The sequence below is a fragment of the Podarcis muralis genome, chromosome 16 (genome assembly GCF_964188315.1).
Source record: "Podarcis muralis chromosome 16, rPodMur119.hap1.1, whole genome shotgun sequence".
NCBI classification, from domain to species: Eukaryota; Metazoa; Chordata; class Lepidosauria; order Squamata; family Lacertidae; genus Podarcis; species Podarcis muralis.
Window position 1 is genome coordinate 4,149,737 of NC_135670.1, and position 20,474 is coordinate 4,170,210.

The 20,474-nt window shown below is 47.9% G+C and overlaps 2 protein-coding genes across 9 annotated transcripts in view; one reads left to right on the plus strand and one right to left on the minus strand.

Annotated features, from left to right (window-relative positions):
* Nucleotides 1–1,160: 1,160 nt before the first annotated feature.
* VPS72 (vacuolar protein sorting 72 homolog) lies at nt 1,161–10,403 on the minus strand. The gene is made up of 6 exons (XM_028710037.2): nt 10,212–10,403; nt 9,021–9,173; nt 6,986–7,097; nt 5,839–6,021; nt 5,205–5,349; nt 1,161–3,137 (listed from the first exon to the last, which is right to left on the minus strand). Exons 1-6 carry the CDS (start codon nt 10,356–10,358, stop codon nt 2,747–2,749), a joined length of 1,131 nt encoding a protein of 376 aa, XP_028565870.2. The 5' UTR covers nt 10,359–10,403; the 3' UTR covers nt 1,161–2,746.
* A 4,314-nt stretch (nt 10,404–14,717) lies between these two features.
* Nucleotides 14,718–20,474, plus strand: part of PIP5K1A (phosphatidylinositol-4-phosphate 5-kinase type 1 alpha) — a 49,012-nt gene continuing 43,255 nt past the window's right edge. For 3 of the 8 annotated variants that reach the window (XR_013391066.1, XR_013391068.1, XR_013391067.1), the window contains exon 1: nt 17,647–17,764. Coding sequence is in view for 5 of the 8 variants with exons in the window: in XM_028709000.2 (XP_028564833.2) it covers nt 17,692–17,764 (73 nt within the window). In the remaining 3 variants the exon portion in view is untranslated. Of the gene's footprint in view, nt 15,171–17,640; nt 17,765–20,474 lie in introns of those variants that run through there. The other 5 variants (XM_028709002.2, XM_028709000.2, XM_077920809.1 and 2 more) reach the window with 5 other exon arrangements.

Here is a 20,474-nt window from a genome sequence, read left to right on the forward strand (position 1 = left end):
TGCTACCTCACAGATTCAGCCCTCCACTTTCCAGGATCCTCAGAGTCGCCTCCCTCGCCCCTTCTCTCTTTTTTCCCTTTTAGACAGTTGGTTGTGTGCAAATAGAAACAAAAGCTTAGCCTGCTGAGATAGTGAACTGGTTGGGGAAGCTCAGGAAAAGTGTCTTGCCTCTGCAGAAGACCCAAATTCTCGACTTTCTGACGCAGAGAGGGAGGAAGGATATCCCCAAGATGTCATGGGCTGAACCTGAGACCTTCTGAATGCAGAGCAAATGTTCTATCCACTGAGCCAAACCCCTTCCCCTAAAAGCAAAGGAAAATCGTCGTCCACATGGTTCTGAACAAAGGGCTGTTTTTAAATAAGAAACTTGGGAAGCTTCTTCATACCTAGCCAGACACTTGGGTCCATCCAGCTCAGCATTGCCTGCGCTGATTGGCAGCAGCTTTCCAGGGTTTTGCACCAGGAGCCTTTCCCAGCCCTACCCAGATGTGCTAGGGATCAGACCTGGGACCTTCTGCATGCCAAGCAAATGCTCGACCACCCAGGCACAGCTGCTCTCCGACCAAGAAAAAAAGCACTCTGCTCACGTTCAGAGGAATGAACGCTCCTTGCACATCCTGAAGGCTCCTTCACTGGCTCGAATTAACCCACAGCTTTTATACCTCTGGAAGCTCCTCTGTGGGTATCGGGGAGAGAAGGGGCTCCCCATGGCTGGTAATGGTCACTCCGATAGGCATGAAAGGCTGGGTTTTGGCCTACGATAGGAATTGTGGTGGTACCTGGTGTGGTGTCGCCCCCTGGTGGACAATCAAAGCAGAGCAGATGAAGGCAGCCACTAAGTGATGGGGGGGGGGGACACACCTGTACCCCTCCAGAAGTTCATAGAATCAGAGTTGGAAGGGGCCACGAGGGTCATCTAGTCCAACCCCCTGCAATGCAGAAATCTTTTTTGCCCAACATGGAGCTTGAACCCACAACCCTGAGATTAAGAGTTTCATGCTCTACCGACTGAAATATCCCAGGCTTTAGTGTGAAGCAGTAGCATGAGTCATAGGACCAAGTTGAGGACCAGCAAGACCTGTGTTCAAACTGGTCAGGGAGTTGCAGTTCGGCAACATCAGCCTTAAAATCGAGGAAGGCGAGAGACAAGGATGAAGACGTCACATTAAAGCCGTTTATTTTCAGAGAAATGTTCTACAGGCTGTTGAAACTGTTTAAAAAAATGATAGTACTTTTTTCTGTTAATAAAAAAAATGTACGACTTTGTCCCGCTAACAGCTCTCATTCGCCGGCTGCAGACTCATGTTCCCACACACCTGTGTCCTGCTCAGACGCTCAGCCTCTTGTTTGACCATCCAGTCAGACTTGAAGCATTTTTCTTCGACCCAACAAAAATAGCTTTCCCTCCCCCAATTTGCAAAGGACGACAACCTTCTGGCCCTCGTGGAAAGGCCTCCACAAAACCTTCCCCTCTCCTGCAGCAGGCGTGGGCCTCATCATTTGGTCTGGTGTCCACCCTTTGACCCGCAAGGCGCCAGAGTTCATAAGCAACGGCGGAGAAGGATGCAGCTACAAAGGAAATACAGGCTGCTCCTCTGAAAGGGCTCTCTGATAGCAAGCCCCACTGCAATCGGCTGCGCCTATGAGTTTCCCAATGGGAACTCCCCAGCGAAGCTGAACAGGGACTTAACACCAGTGGCAACACACAAAGGTGGCCCCACTGGGACGCAGACCTGTTCTATGGCTTGCTGGATGCGTAACGGCCACCGTTTGGACAGGCAGCCAAAACAAATTAGCTAGGAATAGTGGGCGCTTTTCGACCTGTGAGCAGTCAATAGAAGTTTGGCATCGACCTTTGTGCCAAAAATGTGGGGCGATGGTGGTTGGTTTTTTTAAACGAGACATTTTGATTCAAATGCCTTGGTTGCCTGGTCTGAGAGCCTTGCCCAAATCCCATTGCCGGGTTTATCTTTGAAACCTGGGATGGGAAACCTGTGGCGCTTCAGCTGCTGTTTGGACTCTCCTCTGCCCCAGTCAAGCCGGCCAATGGTCAAGCTCCCTTCTATGTGCTGTTCCTGAGGCAGAAACAATGGCAAGCATTCAACACCCATCTTTTTAAGCAGGCATTTCTGTTTATATTAGTTATTGATATTTAAAGGAATGTTTCATTGATGGCTTCTCCATTTTTTACTGATACATTTCTTTGTATTTTTGGTTTTAAATGCTGTATATGCATTTTCTCTCTCCGAATTAACGTACTGTGTAAGCTACTCAGGGATTTTGCATCTTAAGCTGTATATAAACATTACTGGTGGTAGTATGATAAGAACAGATCGCAAACACAGAGGCAATCAAATCAGGCATTTCAACACGAGGCCGTTGTGGTGCAAATAAACTTGGAGGTGGTTAGCAGCTGATTTGTGAATCTCCGGGGAGAAATCTGGCTTGCCAAACGCCGGAAACAAGATGGTCTCTTGCCGACAGACGTTCTGAAAATGACTACATTACTGGAAAAGGAATTATGACCAGAGATTATCTTTGTTCTAATGGTTTTTGAACAGAAGGGAGCAGAACAAAACTGGAAGATTTGAGAAACTCTTACAATGACCTTATAACCAGGCTCTGTTTCTCCCTTGAATGCCAGTTCTTACTTCCACGCCTATTTATTTTCTCGTATTTGCTGTAATAATAGGAACAGCTGTTTTGCGGAAACGGGACGGGGAGTCAGCAAGGAAGGTCCCATGCCCTACGTATTCGGAATGCTTTGCTTGATGATGATCTTCTGTCTGGTGGCTCGGACATTGGAGTCGGCCATGGGAGGCCCTGCCCCGAGGGCGGCCGCGGCAGCGTTGGGCAGGCCATGGGCTGTGATGTACTTCTTGTAGGCTTCGCGGATGATCTTGAAGGCCCGTATGTTGGAGTACGGGATGTCAGTGATGGGATCGCGGTAGATGGCAGCCTTGTGGGTGACGGGGCAGACCTCCTTCACAGGCAGCTTGGGGGCCCGAGACTTCGGGAAGATGCGCTCGAAAGTCTCGTCGTCGCTGAAAGTGATGAAGGTCCGCGAACATTTGGCGGCCGAGGCGGAAGGTGCTGGCGGGGCCTCCAGGGGTGGGGGCTGCATGTCCTGGTCCAAACTGAAGCGGGCGGGAAAAGGTCCAGTGTTATTTGTAATTTCACAAAATGTATACACCACCTGAATATTTTTTTTTGGGGGGGAGCCTCAAAAAGCTTAACAAAAAAAATGATCTACAAACATTTAAGATGTATGAAAGGTTAAGATAAAAACCAATTCAACCTGGCACCAACTTTCTGACTAGGCTTGACTGAAGAAAAACGTTTTTAGCAGGTGCCGAAAAGAGCACAGTGAAGGTACCTGCCTGACGTCAATAGGCAGGGAGTTCCGGGGGTAAACATGACTGCTAAGAATGCGAATTTATTTAAGGATAACTATGAAAAATGTTGGACTGAAGTGAAAAAGGATTTAGAAATATGGTCAAATTTGAAGTTATCGTTGTTAGGTTGAATTGCTGTGATAAAAATGAATGTATTGCCAAGAATGTTGTTTTTGTTTCAAACATTGCAAATTTTGGATAAAATGGACTGTTTCAAGAAGTGGCAGAGAGATATCTCTAGATTTGTCTGGCAGGGCAAGAAGCCTCGTATAAAATTTAAGATATTAACTGATGCTAAAGAAAGAGGTGGATTTGCCCTGCCAGACCTTAAACTTTATTATGAATCAGCCGCATTTTGTTGGCTGAAAGAATGGATGCTTCTGGAAAACACGGATGTGTTGGATTTGGAAGGTTTCAATAATGTATTTGGTTGGCATGCATATTTGTGGTATGATAAGGTTAAAGCACGTAAAGCGTTTAAAAACCATATTGTCAGAAAAGCATTGTTCCAAAGTGTAGGTGCTGCCGCACTAAAAGATCAAGTTCTTGCAAATGCGGAATGGGTATTATGTGGCCCCTCTTAGTCCTGCTCAGAGTAGCCCCACTGAAGTGAATGGACATGGAGTTGTATTCAACTAAGTCCTAGTGAGGCAGGCTAGTAGTCCATTTATCTCAGTACAGTGGTACCTCTGGTTACAGACGCTTCAGGTTACAGACTCCGCTAACCCAGAAATATTACCTCGGGTTAAGAACTTTGCTTCAAGATGAGAACAGAAATCGTTCAGCAGCGGCGCAGTGGCAGGCCCCATTAGCTAAAGTGGTGTTTCAGGTTAAGAACGGACCTCCGGAACGAATTAAGTACTTAACCCGAGGTACCACTGTACTGTCTACACTGACTGGCAGCAGCAGTCCAGACAAGGGGCACGGGAGATGCCATGGACCGAACCTGGGACCTTTTGCATGGAAAGCAGATGCTCTACCACTGAGCTATAGCCCTTCCACTTAAAGTGTAGTAAGATTCTAGTCCTCATTGCTCCGAATGAAGGGCTGGTTTTAAATAGGAACCTAGGAAGCTGTTTCATACCCAGCCAGACCCTTGGTCCACCTAGAACCATGTTGTTTACACTGACTGGCAGAAGCATTTGGAGGTCTCAGAGCAGAGTCTTTTCCATCCCTACCTGGTGATGCCAGAGATTGGATCTGGGATCTTCTGAATGCAAAGCAGACGCTCCAATTCTGAGCTAGAGCCCTTCCCTTAAATGCCTGAAGGGCAGGTGAATGATCTCCCATTCTACCAGTTGTGGGTGCCCAGCAAGAAGGAAAAGAAAATTTGCACATGCTCAGAGGCACAATAGTATTCCAGGCTTCAGTGGTGAAGGTAGATAATGGGTAGAGAGGCCCAACTGAAAATATTAATCGAGCCTCTCTGCCTCTACGCTAGTTTAAGCAATGCATATCCGCCATAAAATTTAGAGTGTGTTCTTAGTTTGCAGCTTGCAGAAATGCAGGTCTCTAAAGAACTGGATGTACAATTGGCCTGGATATAGAATTGAACCCAAGGCTGTGAATAACCACTTGCCTAGTCGCTTTTGGTGAGTGGAATCCCCACCAGGCGACCGGGCAGTTTCTGTAAACTAGGGGACAAAGTGAGTTCTCTCGTTTTCTTTTTTAGGTGGACAATGCTCCCAGATTCAAGATATGCCTGGAAAGGCAAGCCACACCTGATGAAATTCTTAAGGACTAGGAACTTGGGCCTACTGCTTCACACATCCAGTTTGCTCCATCTGGGGGCAAGCCGGAAACCCTTACCCCTCAACGTCCACATTCTCTTCCTTGAAGCCGAGGTCAGAGACGAGGGGCATGGTCCCTGAGTAGTAGCGGATGGTGGGCCCCACACATTTCCTCTTCTTCTGCACCTGCCTCTTCTTGTCTGCTTCCAAGCGCTCGTACGTCTCTGCACAGAAGAAAGGAAGCCAAGCTCCTGACAACCCCAAACTTTTGACATAAGGTGCATCCGCTCCTGGATAATTCTTATGGACTAGTAACTTTGCTAGGGGGACGCGGGTGGCGCTGTGGGTTAAACCACAGAGCCCAGGGCTTGCCAATCAGAAGGTCGGCGGTTCGAATCCCCGTGACGGGGTGAGTCCCGTTGCTCGGTCCCAGCTCCTGCCAACCTAGCAGTTCGAAAGCACGTCAAAGTGCAAGTAGATAAATAGGTACCGCTTCGGCGGGAAGGTAAACGGCGTTTCCGTGCGCTGCTCTGTTTCACCAGAAGCGGCTTAGTCATGCTGGCCACATGATCCAGAAGCGGTACGCCGGCTCCCTCGGCCAATAAAGCGAGATGAGCGCCGCAACCCCAGAGTCGGCCACAACTGGACCGAATGGTCAGGGGTCCCTTTACCTTTACTTTAGTAACTTTGCTATACCGCAGGACCTGACTCACCCAAAGAGCGCAGGTTGAGCTCCTCTGTGATCTTGGCCTCTTCCAGCAGTTCCTCCTGGGTCAGGGGCCGGTCGTAGCTGGGGACCGCCCCCTTTTTGCGTTTTGACTGCACCTGGCGCTCCTGCAGGCGCAGGAACGTCTGCCGCGTGTGTTCGGTCGTCGACTGGCGCATGTGTTTGCGGCCTGGGCAGGCAAGGGTTAGGAGGAAGGAGTTTGAAACAAGAAGAGGGAGAGCAAAGAATTTCAAAATGGGACTTTCAAGCGTGGCCCTCCAGGCCTCTCTGTTTGGCCCTCAGGCCTCCCCACAAATCACACCTCCACCCCCCAAGCCACCCCACTTCTCCCTAGGTCTAACGCCTCACAGGCCCTGATCCGCACCCTTCTGGAGTGTTTCTGCCTGGCTGGAAGGCAACTGTAAATCACTTAGGAAGCGATCCATAACTAAAATATCCAAGAATGACAGCATGCCTTTGAACAGCGATAAGGGCTTGCCTGAATGGAAGGAAAGGTGTGGAAGTGGATATGGAGAAAGGTTTGTCTGCCTCTCTCGTGACATGAGAATTCGTGGAGATCGAATGACGCTGGAAGATTCAGGACAGATAAAAGGACTTATTCAAACAGTGCACAGTTAAACTATGGAACTTGCTCCGGCAGGAAGCAACAGGGATCACCAACTTGGGAGGGCTTCAAAAAAGGATTGGACAAATTCATGGTTATAGCAATGGCTACTAGCCATGAGGGCTCTGCTGTGCCTCCACTGTCAGAGGTGTTTCTGAAGACTATCTGCTTGAAACTGCAGGAGGGACAAGTGCCATCGCGCTCAGATGCTGCCTGTGGGCTTCCAATTGGGATGCTGGACTAGATGGCCCCCTTTGGCCTGATCCAGATGCCTGGCTGCTCTTACATTCTTGTGTGTGTGTGCGCATAGAAATCACTGGTTTTTGTGTAGCTGTGATGTGGCCTCCATGCAAAGGTTGAGCATCACATTCTTCGCTCCACCACTCTTCTTCTGGCCCTGCCCGGCACTGGCATGCAGCCCCTGGAAAGTCGCCTATGAAAGGATATGGCCTTCGGGTTGAGAAAGCTTCCTCATCTCTGGTTTAATCTGAGACTTTTTAACTAATACACACTCAAAATGGGCACTTACTGTCTCCGAGGTCATCCTGGAGCTCGGCTGGGGCCAGCCTTTCCTCTCTCACTTTCTGGGAGCTGCTTACAGGCGCATCTGCCTTCTTGGGCCTCAGGCTCTTGATGGGCTCCTACGGAGGATTCAAACGACAGAAATTAGAAAGGGCGGTTAATATATGTGATTCATCAGCAGAACAAAAAGCCACCAGGTGTTTAAAAAGCGTGGAAGGTCCGAGCTTACATTTTCTTGACTTTGGGGAGACCTAAAATAACTAGAGGTAAAGGTAAAGGTACCCCTGCCCGTACGGGCCAGTCGTGTCCGACTCTAGGGTTGTGCGCTCATCTCACTCTAGAGGCCGGGGGCCAGCGCTGTCCGAAGACACTTCCGGGTCACGTGGCCAGCGTGACGAAGCTGCTCTGGCGAGCCAGCACCAGCGCAGCACACGGAAACGCCATTTACCTTCCCGCTATAAAGCGGTACCTATTTATTTACTTGCACTTAGGGGTGCTTTCGAACTGCTAGGTGGGCAGGAGCTGGGACCGAAATACGGGAGCTCACCCCGCCGCGGGGATTCGAACCGCCGACCATACGATCGGCAAGTCCTAGGCACTGAGGTTTTACCCACAGCGCCACCCGCGTCCCAAAAAAAGAGAGCACCCTACAATTAGAGTCATGGGCCTCTACTAAAATGGCTTCAAATAAAATAAACCAAGTTTAAGATGCATTTATTTAGAGCATTCCGCACCCCAACTCTTCAACCAACAAAAGATCCCAGAGCAACTTATGTACAATCAATCAAAAACAAGACAGTCCCTTCTAGATTCACAGTCTATTTTTTTTAAAAAAGATATTTATTAGAATTTTACAAAATGAAAAAAGAAAAAAGAAAAATACAAAGTAAAAATAGATAAAAAAAACAATTCCATCATTCCATCACTTTCTTTCATTTGCTTATTTCCCGGACCTCCTCACACCTCCCTTTTTGTATTCCAGTTCAATTTGTTAGTTCAGCAAATCCTTCCCCTCTTTGATTATCCTAATCTTTAATCTTAAAATATTATAGCATTAAATTTTTGTCTGTTAATAACCCCTTTTTTTCATACTCCTTATAGCGTTATAGCTAAAACCCACATAGATTCACAGTCTAAGAAAGCAGGACACAAAAGGAAAAAAGGAAAGACCTGCCAACAGAAATGAAGAACATATTTATGTATGCGACAACGGCGGCAAGAGTTTTAATAGCACAAGGATGGAGGAATGAAGAAACCCTGACAGTGGCAAGAAAAATAGATGAACTATGCGGAACCGGCAAAATTGACGCACAAACTGCCCAACAAGGACAACGGTGACTTCAGAGAAGAATGGGAACCTTTTACAAAGTATTTAAAGAAACAACAAAATGAATTGGACTCCCTGGCAGGTTTTGAATAAACATACACAAATTTATTTGTTAATATAATAGATGGATAACTTAAGAGATTTTTACCTTTTTATAATATGCAGAGAACAAAATGTGCAAATAAATCAGAAAGAGGAACTGAGGGAAGTCGTAGGGGGGAGGGGGGAAACATAATTGCTGGAATAATTTGTTATGTGAAAACAGTCAATAAAATTTCAAGGAAAAAAGGAAGGGGGAGGTAAGAGGAAAAGAAAATTCAGGTCCTTAAAAAGCTAAATGGTAGTTCTTAAAATGACTTCCCACAGGGGCTCCTCGCAGGTGCTGCCCATTCTACTCAAACCCCAGGCAGAAGGTTGCCAACTCCACCCACCCCATGGATAATCCCACAGTCCGCAGATTATGGGATTATTGCCTCTTGCACACAAACACCTCCCTCACCACTTTCTTTTTCTGCACTCCCAGCAGTCTCTGTTGCAGCCGGGCAAATGCCTTGCTCCACTTTGCTCGCCTCTCAGTGGAGACACAAGAGCAGATCAGACACTGCTGCAGTTGGCGCTCAGCATTCCCACCAGCCCTGCTCTCTCCCATTAACGGATTTGGCATTTCAGGAGAGCATCCGTGTGCCCAGCTCTGCCCGTCTTCTGTTACACATACCTTGTAGGCTTTGGTGACAACTCTCCGCTTCCTCTTGGGCTCGTTGTCATCCTGATCGCTGCTGGGCTCATCTCCCTCGTCAATATCAAAGTCGGAATCTACTTCGTCGTCACTGTCCGACTGGTCGCCTTTGTACTCGTCATCACCAGATTCCTGCAGGGCAGCCGAGAGAAGATGGTTGGGTGAAGAGAGCTCTCTTTCTGAACAGCAATGGCAAGAGACTCAATTTGCCATGCCCTGTCCCCCAAGCCAACCCCAGCAGATCTTTGCCCACCCCTCTAGCCTTTGAGCCACACATATCTGCTCCGCCCCTCTAGCTTCTGAGTCATATCTCTGCAAAAAACAAAAACCCCACAGCCAGCATGGAGTAGAGATTTGGGGCTTAGTCTGATTTCTCAGCCTAAACCTTGCAGGGGGGTTTTGAAGCCAAAAATGGGGGTGGGGTGATCACATATATTCCCCTAAGTTCTCTGGGAGAGAGGATGAATAAAAAAGGAGAAAGTGGGGAAGGACATCCAAAGTCAGTGTGGTTAAAGTGTCATACTAGGACCTAGGTGACCAGGGTTCAAATCCCCACTCAAGCCATGAAGCTGACTGGGTGACTGCCTAGCCTACCTCAGAGGGTCGTTGTGGGAATTAAACGAGGGGGAAGAATTATGTAGGCTACCTTGAGGCTCCCTAGCTGTCAACATCCCCCCTTTTTTAAGGGAAATTCCCTTATTCCAAATAGGATTCCTCGCAAGAAAAGGGAAAAGTTGACAGCTATGCCTTGAGCTCCTGGCAGAAGGAAGGTGGGATGTAAATGAGATACTTCCCTCTCTCTACCAAAGTGGCTTATTCAGCCACCATCACTAAAAGAAACCACCCTGTCCAGGAGCAGTCTACCGCCAAGCAACCTGTTGCAGAAAAGAAGATGCGGGTAGAACTGCTTATGGGCTCCCAAAGTGCAGCCTCCTTTGGAGAGAAAGCGCTGGACCTTCCTGGTTCAAACTTTCCAGAAATATTTATATTATACGTATTGCACATACTATAGACTAAACTGGACCCATGCCTCTGTAGCCCCGCCCATCCCGCCTTCCTTCCAGCCAATCACAAGCTAGCGTCGCCTCGGCCGTGAGCTCGGAGTCCCGCCCCCTCCTGGACCTATCCCGCCCCCTGCCGCTGCCCATCAACCCAAGTCCCGCCCCCTACCTCCGTGAAGCCCCCGTACGTCGTCTTATAAAACTCGTCCTCTTCCTCCGCTTCGAGCAGCCCCGAGAGCCGGTTCCCTGCCGTCCGCCGCGGCGCTCGGCCTCCAGCCAGGCCCGTCGAAGCGGACGCCGCCGCCGCCGCCGCCATTTTTAGTCTTTCCCCGGCGAGGCAGAGCGGAGTGGCGATCGATGCCGTCGGCTCGCGACCACGCGCCCTGCGTTGCGGGGGCTATTCGCAACGTCTCCGAGGCGGCCTCCGCTTGAATGACGGGGGGGGGGGGGATGAGTCATCGAGCGCCGAGCTAACGGACGCCGGTGGTGGGTAGGCACGATTAGTTGAGCGTCGATGTAGAGATTGGGAATGGAATGGGGGAATCGAACGCCGAGAAAGTCGATGAGTGAGAAACATTCCAGCATTGTGTTTCCAAAAAAAACCCGCTTCCGGGAAGGATTTGCAAGCTGGGTGTTCAGAAGACATATTTTTATTAATATCCTTGCAGAAACTGGAAATTCATTTAGCAGTCATGCTCCGATAGGCCTATTTTTCATGCATTCGCTTAATCCCCTGCTCTTTTCAAAGTGGTATGTAATAATAATAATAATAATAATAATAATAATTTTTATTTATACCCCGCCCTCCCCAGCCAAGGCCGGGCTCAGGGCGGCTAACAAGCAATAATAAAAACCAGTTGAATGAATACAACTTAAAAACAAGATTAAAATACAACATTAAAATATTGAAACAATAAAATATTAAAATGCAGCCTCCTCACAGGAGGAGAAAGGAAAAAGGAGGGGGAGGGAATCAAATTGGCTCCAAACCAAAGGCCATAATAGCGAGGAGAGTAGCAAGAATAAAACTTGCTTGGCTGACTAAAGGCCACTTCCATTCAGCATTCTGTCTCTAAAAGCAGGCAGAGACGATGCGTTCATGTAGCCTGCGAAACAGCACCACTCTGAAGTGCACTAGCTCTGCATTTGGAAGTTTCATCCACCTCTCTTTTTTACCAATTAATGTTTATTGCTCTTCAAAAATTGTAACGAATTTAACATCAAATTTAATAAAAATTTAAAAGTTTCATCTGCCTCTTGTGGCTAGTATCTGCAGGTGGACTCTTCCAAGAGTGCCAGCGCTGCTCTGCTGAATGAAGGCTAACCCACCACCATCCCACCACCAACACTGGCGAAACGGATTCCTCCAGAAAGCCCACAAGTCCTGCAATTTGCCCTCTTCCTCCACCCACAACTGATATCCAGAGGTTGACTGCCTCTCTGAATGGAGGTTCCATTCCACTGAAACACTGATGACTTCATTCTCAGAGCTGAAGAACCATCTTAGCTTTTCATGTATTGGTACATAGAATCATAACAGTGGAGAACTGGATCATCTTGTCCAATGATCATCATTCTAATCCAACCCTCTGCATGTTACTTATGGTACTGTGGAACCACTGTTTAAAGTCTGGGAATCAGATACCAGGCAGTGCTTTTTTCAATTGGAACTCGCTGGAACTTATTTCAGGCACCTCGCAGGTGGACGCCATTGCTATTCTAAGAGAACGAGGGAGGTGTTCATTGTGAGTTCTGGCACCTCTTTTTCCTAGAAAAATAGCAGATTCATATAATTATATATAATTCAGATTCAAGACTGGGACAAAATAGGGGCCGCTCATCCATTAAAATCAGTTTCTAGTTCTGTTTGTGAAATTTCACTGAAGTTACTTCATAGATGTTATCACACACTGCGAGAAGTGAAGTTACAGGGAACCAGGCAGAGGGCTTTCTCGGTAGTGGTGCCCGCCCTGTGGAACACGCTTCCTTCAGATGTCAAGGAAATAAACAACTATCTTGACTTTTAGAAGGCATCTGAAGGCAGCCCTGTTTAGGGAAGTTTAAGGACTGATGTTTTAATAAAGTTTTTAGATATGTTGTAAGCCACCCAGAGTGGCTGGGAAAACCTGGCCAGATGGGCAGGGTATAAATAATAAAATTATTATTATTATTAGTCAAATTATCACACATTTTCAAGATTGTCACCACTTTGTTGGTGAGGTCGTGATCAATGCGGCATGTACTTTGATTTATGGTAGACTATTTTACTTGAAAAGTTTCAGGATTTGGTTTATAATGAAATGTGTGGCATGGCAGCTTACTACTGGGGGTAAGTAAGAACTTCAAAATGTGCTTTGATGGGGTCACTGAAACTTCCCCCCAGGTGGGAGTATAAGATTACCAGTGATCTGTTGAGTTGTAATGGGGCTATGAAGCCTAATTATGCAGCAAAGGTCAGAGAGTTTGAATTAAGCTTCCATTCAGGTCCATTTATGTCACTCCCCCAAGTTTATTGGTTTTTATATGTATATGTGATTCCAGGGCCTAAAAATGTGATGATGAGCAGGAAGCCTCTGGAGTTTGCCCGCTAAGCTTTTTTCCTCCTCTGGGAAGCTGGCCAAGATTTTATCTGATGTGATCTGAGCCAGCTGGTTAATGAAACTGAGCACCGCGACCTCCACTTTGTCGTTTAAGCTGCTGGTTTAGCCTCTTAACACCGTCTGAAATCGAAAGGAGAACCAAGCTTGCGTAAGTGATGCAAGTCTTCCTGGTAAGGCTTTTCTCTCTCTTCCAGTTCCTGTTCAGAATTGTGCCTGGAGCAAAACAGGAATCTGTGCCTTCCACCGAAGAACACCTCCTTTAAATAGATTTTGTTGTATTATTTTACTGTTGTTAGCCACTCTGAGCCCGGCTTCGGATATAAATAAAATTTTATTATTATTATTTTGAAAAGATTGCACAACTCAGCAGAGTTAGGTCCATTTTATACAGGTGTGGTGTGAACCATTTTCAGGCCAAGGGCCACATTCTGTCAGATGCAGCCTTCTGGGGGCCACCTGTCAATAGCAGGCAGGGCCAGAGGGGAAAGTAGGTGGAGCTAAAAATATGAGACTTACTTTTATATAGTAAGCTACTACAGCCACATAGAAGTCAGAACTTTGCACATACACACCCACACACTTCTTTCAACCTGTTTGTTCAACTTAAGGTAAAACTCATCAAGGTGGAAGGGAATGGTATGGAGATACTGCTTTTTCTTGCAAAAGCTTGGGGTACAAGGCCAATTGTAAAACGGAGTGGTTTGATTTCATTAGGTGATTTTGGACTGTAAAATATCTGCCAAAGCATTGCTCTGATCTCTGGACATCAACAGAAGGAATGGCTTTCAGATAATCTCTCTGTGCTGCTTTTAAAAAAGGGGAGAGGGCGATAATCCTTACTAATCGAGATAAAAGCAAATGCATTCTGCAGCTGAGGGGCTGTGAAGAGATATTGCATGCTCGTTCCATAGTGAACAGTAGCTAGATCTGGATTCCCCAACCTGGGGTCCTCTGTCACCACTAACTAAAATGGTGTTAAACAATGCCGGAGACCCGACGCCTCATGCTAATTTGCAGTACAGTGATACCTCTGGTTAAGTACTTAATTCATTCCGGAGGTCCGTTCTTAACCTGAAACTGTTCTTAACCTGAAGCACCACTTTAATAATAATAATAATTTTTATTTATACCCCGCCCTCCCCAGCCAAGGCTGGGCTCAGAGCGGCTTACAAGCAATAATAAAAACAAGTTGAATGATTACAACTTTAGCTAATGGGGCCTCCAGCTGCTGCTGCACCGCCAGAGCACGATTTCTGTTCTTATCCTAAAGCAAAGTTCTTAACCCAAGCTGCTATTTCTGGGTTAGCAGAGCCTGAAGCGTATGTAACCTGAAGCGTATGTAACCTGAGGTACCACTGTAATGCTAGTGCCATTTTTTATTCACATTGCTAATGTTATTTATTTTATTGCATTTCTATCTCACCTTTTTCTCAAGGTGGCATATGTGGTTCCCCCACCCTCATTTGCTCCTCACAACAATCCTGTGACGGTACTGCTAAAAGAGGCAGTGATTAACCTAAAGTCACGCAAGTGGGCTTCATGGCTGCGTTGGAATTTGAACCCTGTTCTCCCAATTCCTCGTCCTGACACTGGCTACGATGTGATGTCGCTGTCACATTTGATGAGGCCTTCATGAGGCGGAGATTATATAAAGCTCTTTTGCCAGAATGCAAAAGCGAATTTTGATACAATAATAATCTTTATTAGCGTTTCTGATGCTATTTTTACTAATAATTGAATAATAAATAATAATAATATGTGGTGTCACATCTGATGAGGTCAACCCACTGCACAGATTGAACAAGGCCGCGTTGCCATGGCAACGGTGTAACTGCATCAGGTAGCATCCCTCAGGGGCCCGGGGTAGCTCAGCCTGGCGTTGCTATGGCAACGTCAACTAGGCCCCCGCTCGTTGAGATGCCGTGGAGCCCCGCCCACTCCCACGCGACGCAGGGCTGCCTTCTCCCGAGCCTCGGCCGCCCACTTCCCTCTTGGCGCATGCGCAGTACCGGACCCCTTACCCGCCGTCCGTTATAAACAAGGCAGAGCTCCCCACCCCCCCCCCCGCATCTCGCCCAGCCGCCGCTCTGACGCTCCACCCTCCCCTTTGCGCGCATTGGTTTGCCCCGGCGCCGTTTGGGCGGGTCCACGAGAGGAAGCGGGGGTTGCGGACGTGAAAAATCGGAGACGGGTCGGGGGAGGAGGCGTGGCAACCCCTCGGAGCGCGCGGGTGGTGCGGCCCGCAGTCGCGGCTCGAAGCGAGGCGGGCGAGACCAAGTGAAGAGGCCGGGGGGGGTGGTGGTGAGGATGATGATGGTGATGAAGAGCGGTGTGGAGAAAGCAGCAAGAAAAAGAGGATTCCAGCCGTGAGGCAAAGCGAGGCGGCGAAAAAAAGACTATATTTTTTAAAAATTGATAATAATACGGGATAATTTTTTTAAAAAAGAAAAGGCGGCGGAAAGGAGGGTGAAGCGGTAAAATGGCGTCGGCCGGGCCCGAGCCTGGGGGGAGCAGCGGCGTTTCCTCAGGTGAGGGGCGAGCTTGTGACTCCCTTTTCTGTGGCGAGGAGGGGGGTGTTAAATCTCGGAGAGGAGCGTTGGTTTGGGGGGGGGTTCCTTTACTGGGGGGGCAGGGTGGATATTTGGGGAGGGGGTCTTAAAATGAGTTCCTCTGAGACCCCCGTGTGAGTAAGGGGGTTGCATGGAGGGGGAATAAAAAGATTGGGGGCCTTTGCATCTTTATGTGGGGTAAATGAACCCCACACAGGTGTCTGGGCGCGGGGTGGGGGAAGCTGTTTTATTGAAGGGTCTCAGCTCCCCCAATTTACAGGAGGAGGAGGAGAAGAAAGAGACTGGCTCCCCCTATGAGTGGGGGGGCAGTTTAGGGTGGGGGAGGTGAATGAGACCCCCCACTCACAGTGGGGTGTCAGTCTCTCCCCACCCCTTGGGGGACCGATCCCCCCCAATAGAAAATCTACAGCTTTCATCTCCCCCCCCCCCAGCACTCAGTGGGGAAGATTTGGAAGAGGGGTACTTCGTGGGCTGCTTATGGGAAGGGGTTTGGGGGGGTGAAAAGTGACTTCTGCCCCTCCTGGGGGGGGGGCAAATGAGAGGAAATCAGGGGGGGGAGAGAAGGGGCAAATGTATTGATCTAGCAGGCGGGTCTTATGTTGCTTGCGAGGGAATGTATATATTTGGGGTGGGTTATGAGACTCCCCCCAAAGAGGGGGGAAGGAGGTGGTTGTGGGTTTTATTTGGGGAGGGGGCTTCAGGTTAGGGATGAAAAGGGTGATGGGTTTGGGGAGCCTTTATTTGGGGAGCGATCAGTGTGTGGGGTGTGGAAGGGCCTTTTTCTTATTTCTCAGCAGGGGGAGTACTGTAGTTGGCCTTGAATGTGGGGTGTATGGGAAGGCTCCAGAGAGTTGTGGGGGGGATATATTTCACCACCCCAGTTTGGATTCCATTAATTGAAAAGAAACCTCCTTGCTTGTAAGTACCACTGAGAAGGCAGAGTTCAACAACAGTTTGTTTAAAACTGCAACCGTATACTAAAATGGCAGATTTCAGAGAATAGGAGGTTTGGGTATAATCTTGCCGTTAAATAAAAATTAAATAAAAATGGAAGGTTAGAGATGGCAGAGTCCCTAGGATTGGCGTGTGTGTGTGTATAGGGTGATATAATGAACCAGACCCTTTTTGCTGAGCAATGGGGAGGCAGTGAATCCCCCTCTTTGGGGTAGGACGTCCTGGGGGTCACGTTGCATGGATGAACGAAGTGCCTCCTTCAGTGTGGGGCTTTCTCTCTGTTGCCTGAGAAAGGGGCTGTCATGGGGGTCCTTGATCTTCCAATAATTGGGGGCGATTGCTGGGATTTGAAGAGAGATCCCACAAACAGGGGCGCAGTGGGAGCCTGACACTGAGCATATGGTGAGTGAGTGGTTGCACCTCTTGGCATAAGGAGAGAAGATGCTGGGAACAAACACATTTTTGTGTGGGATGTGGGGTCGCTTAAGGAAACAAGTCTCTGCTTTGTTGGGGGTGTTCAGGAGGGGCCATCCCCCTTTCCTGGAGGAAAGTTGTGGGACCTTCCTTATGGTGGATGTGGAGACTGTGGTATAACTTGTGTTGCATGCAGTTCTCTGGGCAGTAGATGAGCGAATCCCAAGGCATGGCCCTCGTGGAGAAGCAAGTGGTTGGTGGTTTGAGGTTGCGGGTTGAGTCCTCATAGTTCCTTCTGTGTATGAATGACTTTCTGTTTTCCTTTTCAGTTTAGCAAGAGCGTTATGGGGTAGCACTGTCACTCATTGGTAGGGCACCTTCTCTGCATGTAGAAGGTCCCATGTTTGATCCCATGGGTCCCTGCTGGAAAGCCTGGAGATCTGCCAGCTAGTTTAGACAGTACTGAACTAGACAGACCCAAGCTTCTGACTGTCTGTCTTAAGGCAGCATCTTAGGTTCCTAGCGTTTGAGGTAGGGGAAGGTTAATGCGAGCAGGGGACACAGGGGGGTTCTTGGGGCAGTGACTTCCAGTCTGTTCCCCCAAGGGAGCTTGTGTGGACACTGGGCACTCTCTAAAGGAAGGAGCTGGCTATGTCTGAGCTCATGCATGTGTGTGTGTTTTTTTTTCTGGAGTTGGAGGAGTATTATTTGCAGGTCAGGAGGAGTTGAGACCCTTTTGTGGGTGGTGGGAGGCGGACAAAAGCAGAATGGAAAGTGGTGGCGCTCCTTCTGTGGGAATGATTGGAGCAGGGTCCAGCCCACTTCCTGAATTATGGTGAGGGGGTTTTGCTGTTGCAGTGCCGGGGTCAACGGGAGCATGTGCATAAGTCATCCTTTCCCTTGATGTCATTAAATGAAGGGTGTGTGTGATCTGTCTTTTCAGAAGAAGGGTGGTGTAGCTGGCTGCCACAGAGTTGTGGGCAGGCTTCAGAGGCAGGGTTGCTGGACTCTTCTGGGTGGGAGTCCACCGGTCCTGAGGGAAGCTTCTTACCTTTCTTCTCCTATCAGAGAGCAGCAGGCTGCAGGGCTGAAGTGTACATCTTGGAGGGACATGGATGAGATAACTGAAAAGGGAGATTTCTTAACCTTTGAACATCAACCACCTTATTGGACTTCAGGGGATGGTATGTTTCCCTCTTTATATTCCATGCTTTAGGAAGGAATGAGACCTTCAATCCCCCTGAGTTAGTATAGGGTGTGGATTTACCGTATTTTTTGCTCTATAAGACGCAGAAGACGCAGCTAGTTTTTGGAGTAGGAAAACAAGAAAAAAATATTCTGAATCTCAGAAGCCAGAACAGCAAGAGGGATCACTGCGCAGTGAAAGCAGCGATCCCTCTTGCTGTTCTGGCTTCTGGGATAGCTGTGCAGCCTGCATTCACTCCATAAGACGCACACACATTTCCCCTTACTTTTTAGGAGGGAAAAAGTCTTATAGAGCAAAAAATATGGTGATTAACATTTATATTCGCAAGAATAAGATTTTTTTATTTTTAGACAACACTGTGACATATAGAAGGCAGCAGTTTAAACCTGCAGTGTAAAAACTGTGTATGTCAGGAAGCCTGGAGATATATGTCACCTCAGTAGTGAAAATTTGAAATAGAGTATTATTGGTTGCTTCCAAAACAGGACACTTTCAGACAGTAAAGAAGAAGTTCATTTTTCTCTCTCTGTCCCCACCCCCTTTCAAATGCATCTTTCCCCCACCCCATAGCAGCTGATTTCCTGGTAGCTGTTCTGAAGAGCTGGTTTGAAAAGTCTTGATTTTGTTACAATTTCCCTCTAGCTCATTCTCACACAACAACCAGTCTGGAGTCAAAGTTCTCAAGGGATGAGCAGATAATGTGGTGGTAGGCCTGTGAAATGTACCACTTCAGGGCTACATCAGGCCTTCCAACACCACTCACAGCTCCTGGTGTGTTTCTTTGTTGGGTAAGATTTTTGGCGAGTGAGACTTGTCAAACAGGCCAGGGAAAGTTGTGCAGCCATCTTCTTTTATTTTTTGTAGCGCTGGTCCCACAAAGTTATTGTTGCTGGTCTTCTATCAAGGGGGCTGATCAGCCCCTACACCTGTTGATTTTCAGCAGTGCTTGGGGTCATCTTCTGAGCCCAACCCTCCTTGGTATGGCATACTAAGCAGAGCCTTTTTGGTGCTGGCTCCAGGGCAGTGGAACATCCTGCCAAAAGACACTCTCCTAGCTCACATTTTGCAGGCAGCTGAAACTTGCCACTGTCTGGTAGGTTTCCTTTTTCATCAGGCACTTTCTTCTGCTATTGTGCAAGTCTCATATTTTTGATTTCACCTTAATTTTGAATCCTCTCTTTCTCCCTCTACTCCAGATGTGCTTTCAATCTCTGTTTGCTGCCTCAAGTATTTTTTTTATTATTTTTTTTAGAAAGGCGGGATGAACATGCTAAAAATGAATCAGCTGTTCAGTTTTTGGTCCCTTGGGTACAACCCTCATGGTGTCCTTTTGGTATCCTGCCCACATAAAATCCAAGGGCTGTTTCTTTGCCTAACTCTGGCTTTATAAAGTTAAAATTTGACTGGTCTGCCCTTCTCTCTCTGTCCTGCCCACCTACCAGTAAAAGCCACTCTTTGGGGATTGTCTGTGTCTAGATGTCGGGTGGGGGAGGAAGAGGATAGAGAACACCCACCAGGGCTGGGCAGCCCTTTCCTTTCGCTTTGAAATAGGTCATGTGCCAAAAATAACCAATTGCAATGCGTCTGTCTGTAGACGGCACTCTTAATTCAGTAAATGATATAATTCAAGCTTTCTGCAACTCTGGACCACTGACCCCACATGTTTACTTGGAAGTATGACCGGCACAGTTTAAACTTTCTAGTGAGTTGTTTTTTTTTAAGGTGGCAGCTTCTAAGCTCTTTGCAGCCTTGGTTATGTTAAGATTTGCACCTTCCATATGCAGTGGGATAATGTTATACCACCTTTTTATAGATGGGGGGGGGAGGTGGGAAAATCTGACAAAATCCCACACCAGGGGTGCCGCTCAGAAATATGGCTTGCCCAAGCCTCACTCTGTCCCCTTGTCCTCTGAGCTCTTAGCTCCAGCTTCCTGGCTCACAAACTATGTTTTTAGTCTCTAAACTAAAGCTGCAGTCCGCTATACACTTCAGCCCCTTTGAACTCTGCGGGGCTTAAGTTGCGAATAATCATGCTTCTGATCAGCCTGTGCATCTCCTTGGAAACCATCCTGTGAGGGTCATTAACTGCGGCTTCCATTTCCTAGACCTAGATGACTTGGTCAGATGCTAAACAGCCCCCCACCCCCAAACTTTGTCCTTGCCTAAGGCAGATTTTGAACCCATGCCTCTAAACTCGGACTCAGTTTGTAACAGCAGCACAGCTCCCCCCCCCCATCACTTTGCATCTTAAGGCCTTGTTTTGCTGGTGCTGTTTTGTCATTCAGGTGGGGAGGATTCTCCCCCCCCCCCCAAAAAAAAACCAAGTCAACACAATGGAATGGTGCTTCCTGAGTGTCCTTCAGACAAATCTGCCTAAATGGAGGCACTTGTCTTCTGTGGGGAAACAAACCAGAGAGCCAGAGTGGGAAAGTACAGGTGGTTTGTGGACTTTCCTCATCGCTTTTGAAAGCTGTCTCTCCAAATGCTTCCTCTTGACATAGTGAAAAACGCGAAAGCAGAGGTGGGGAACATCTGGGACCCTCCAGATGTGCTCAGATTCTTGTGTGCTCCTGTGGCCAGCATGGCTAGCGGTCTGGGAGGATGATGGGAGTTGGGAGTTCGACAACAACTGGAGAGCCGTAGATTTCCCCCAATTTTGGACTGAAGGATTTTGTCCCCCCCCCCCC

Bases quoted from the DNA above. Each gene is read 5' to 3' on its own strand.
- VPS72 (XM_028710037.2), bottom strand. From the start codon at position 10,358: ATGGCGGCGGCGGCGGCGGCGTCCGCTTCGACGGGCCTGGCTGGAGGC. The intron at 9,174-10,211 runs GTAGGGGGCGGG...GCTGCCCTGCAG, and splicing joins CGTACGGGGGCTTCACGGAG to GAATCTGGTGATGACGAGTA. The intron at 6,022-6,985 runs GTAAGTGCCCAT...TTGCCTGCCCAG, and splicing joins CCAGGATGACCTCGGAGACA to GCCGCAAACACATGCGCCAG.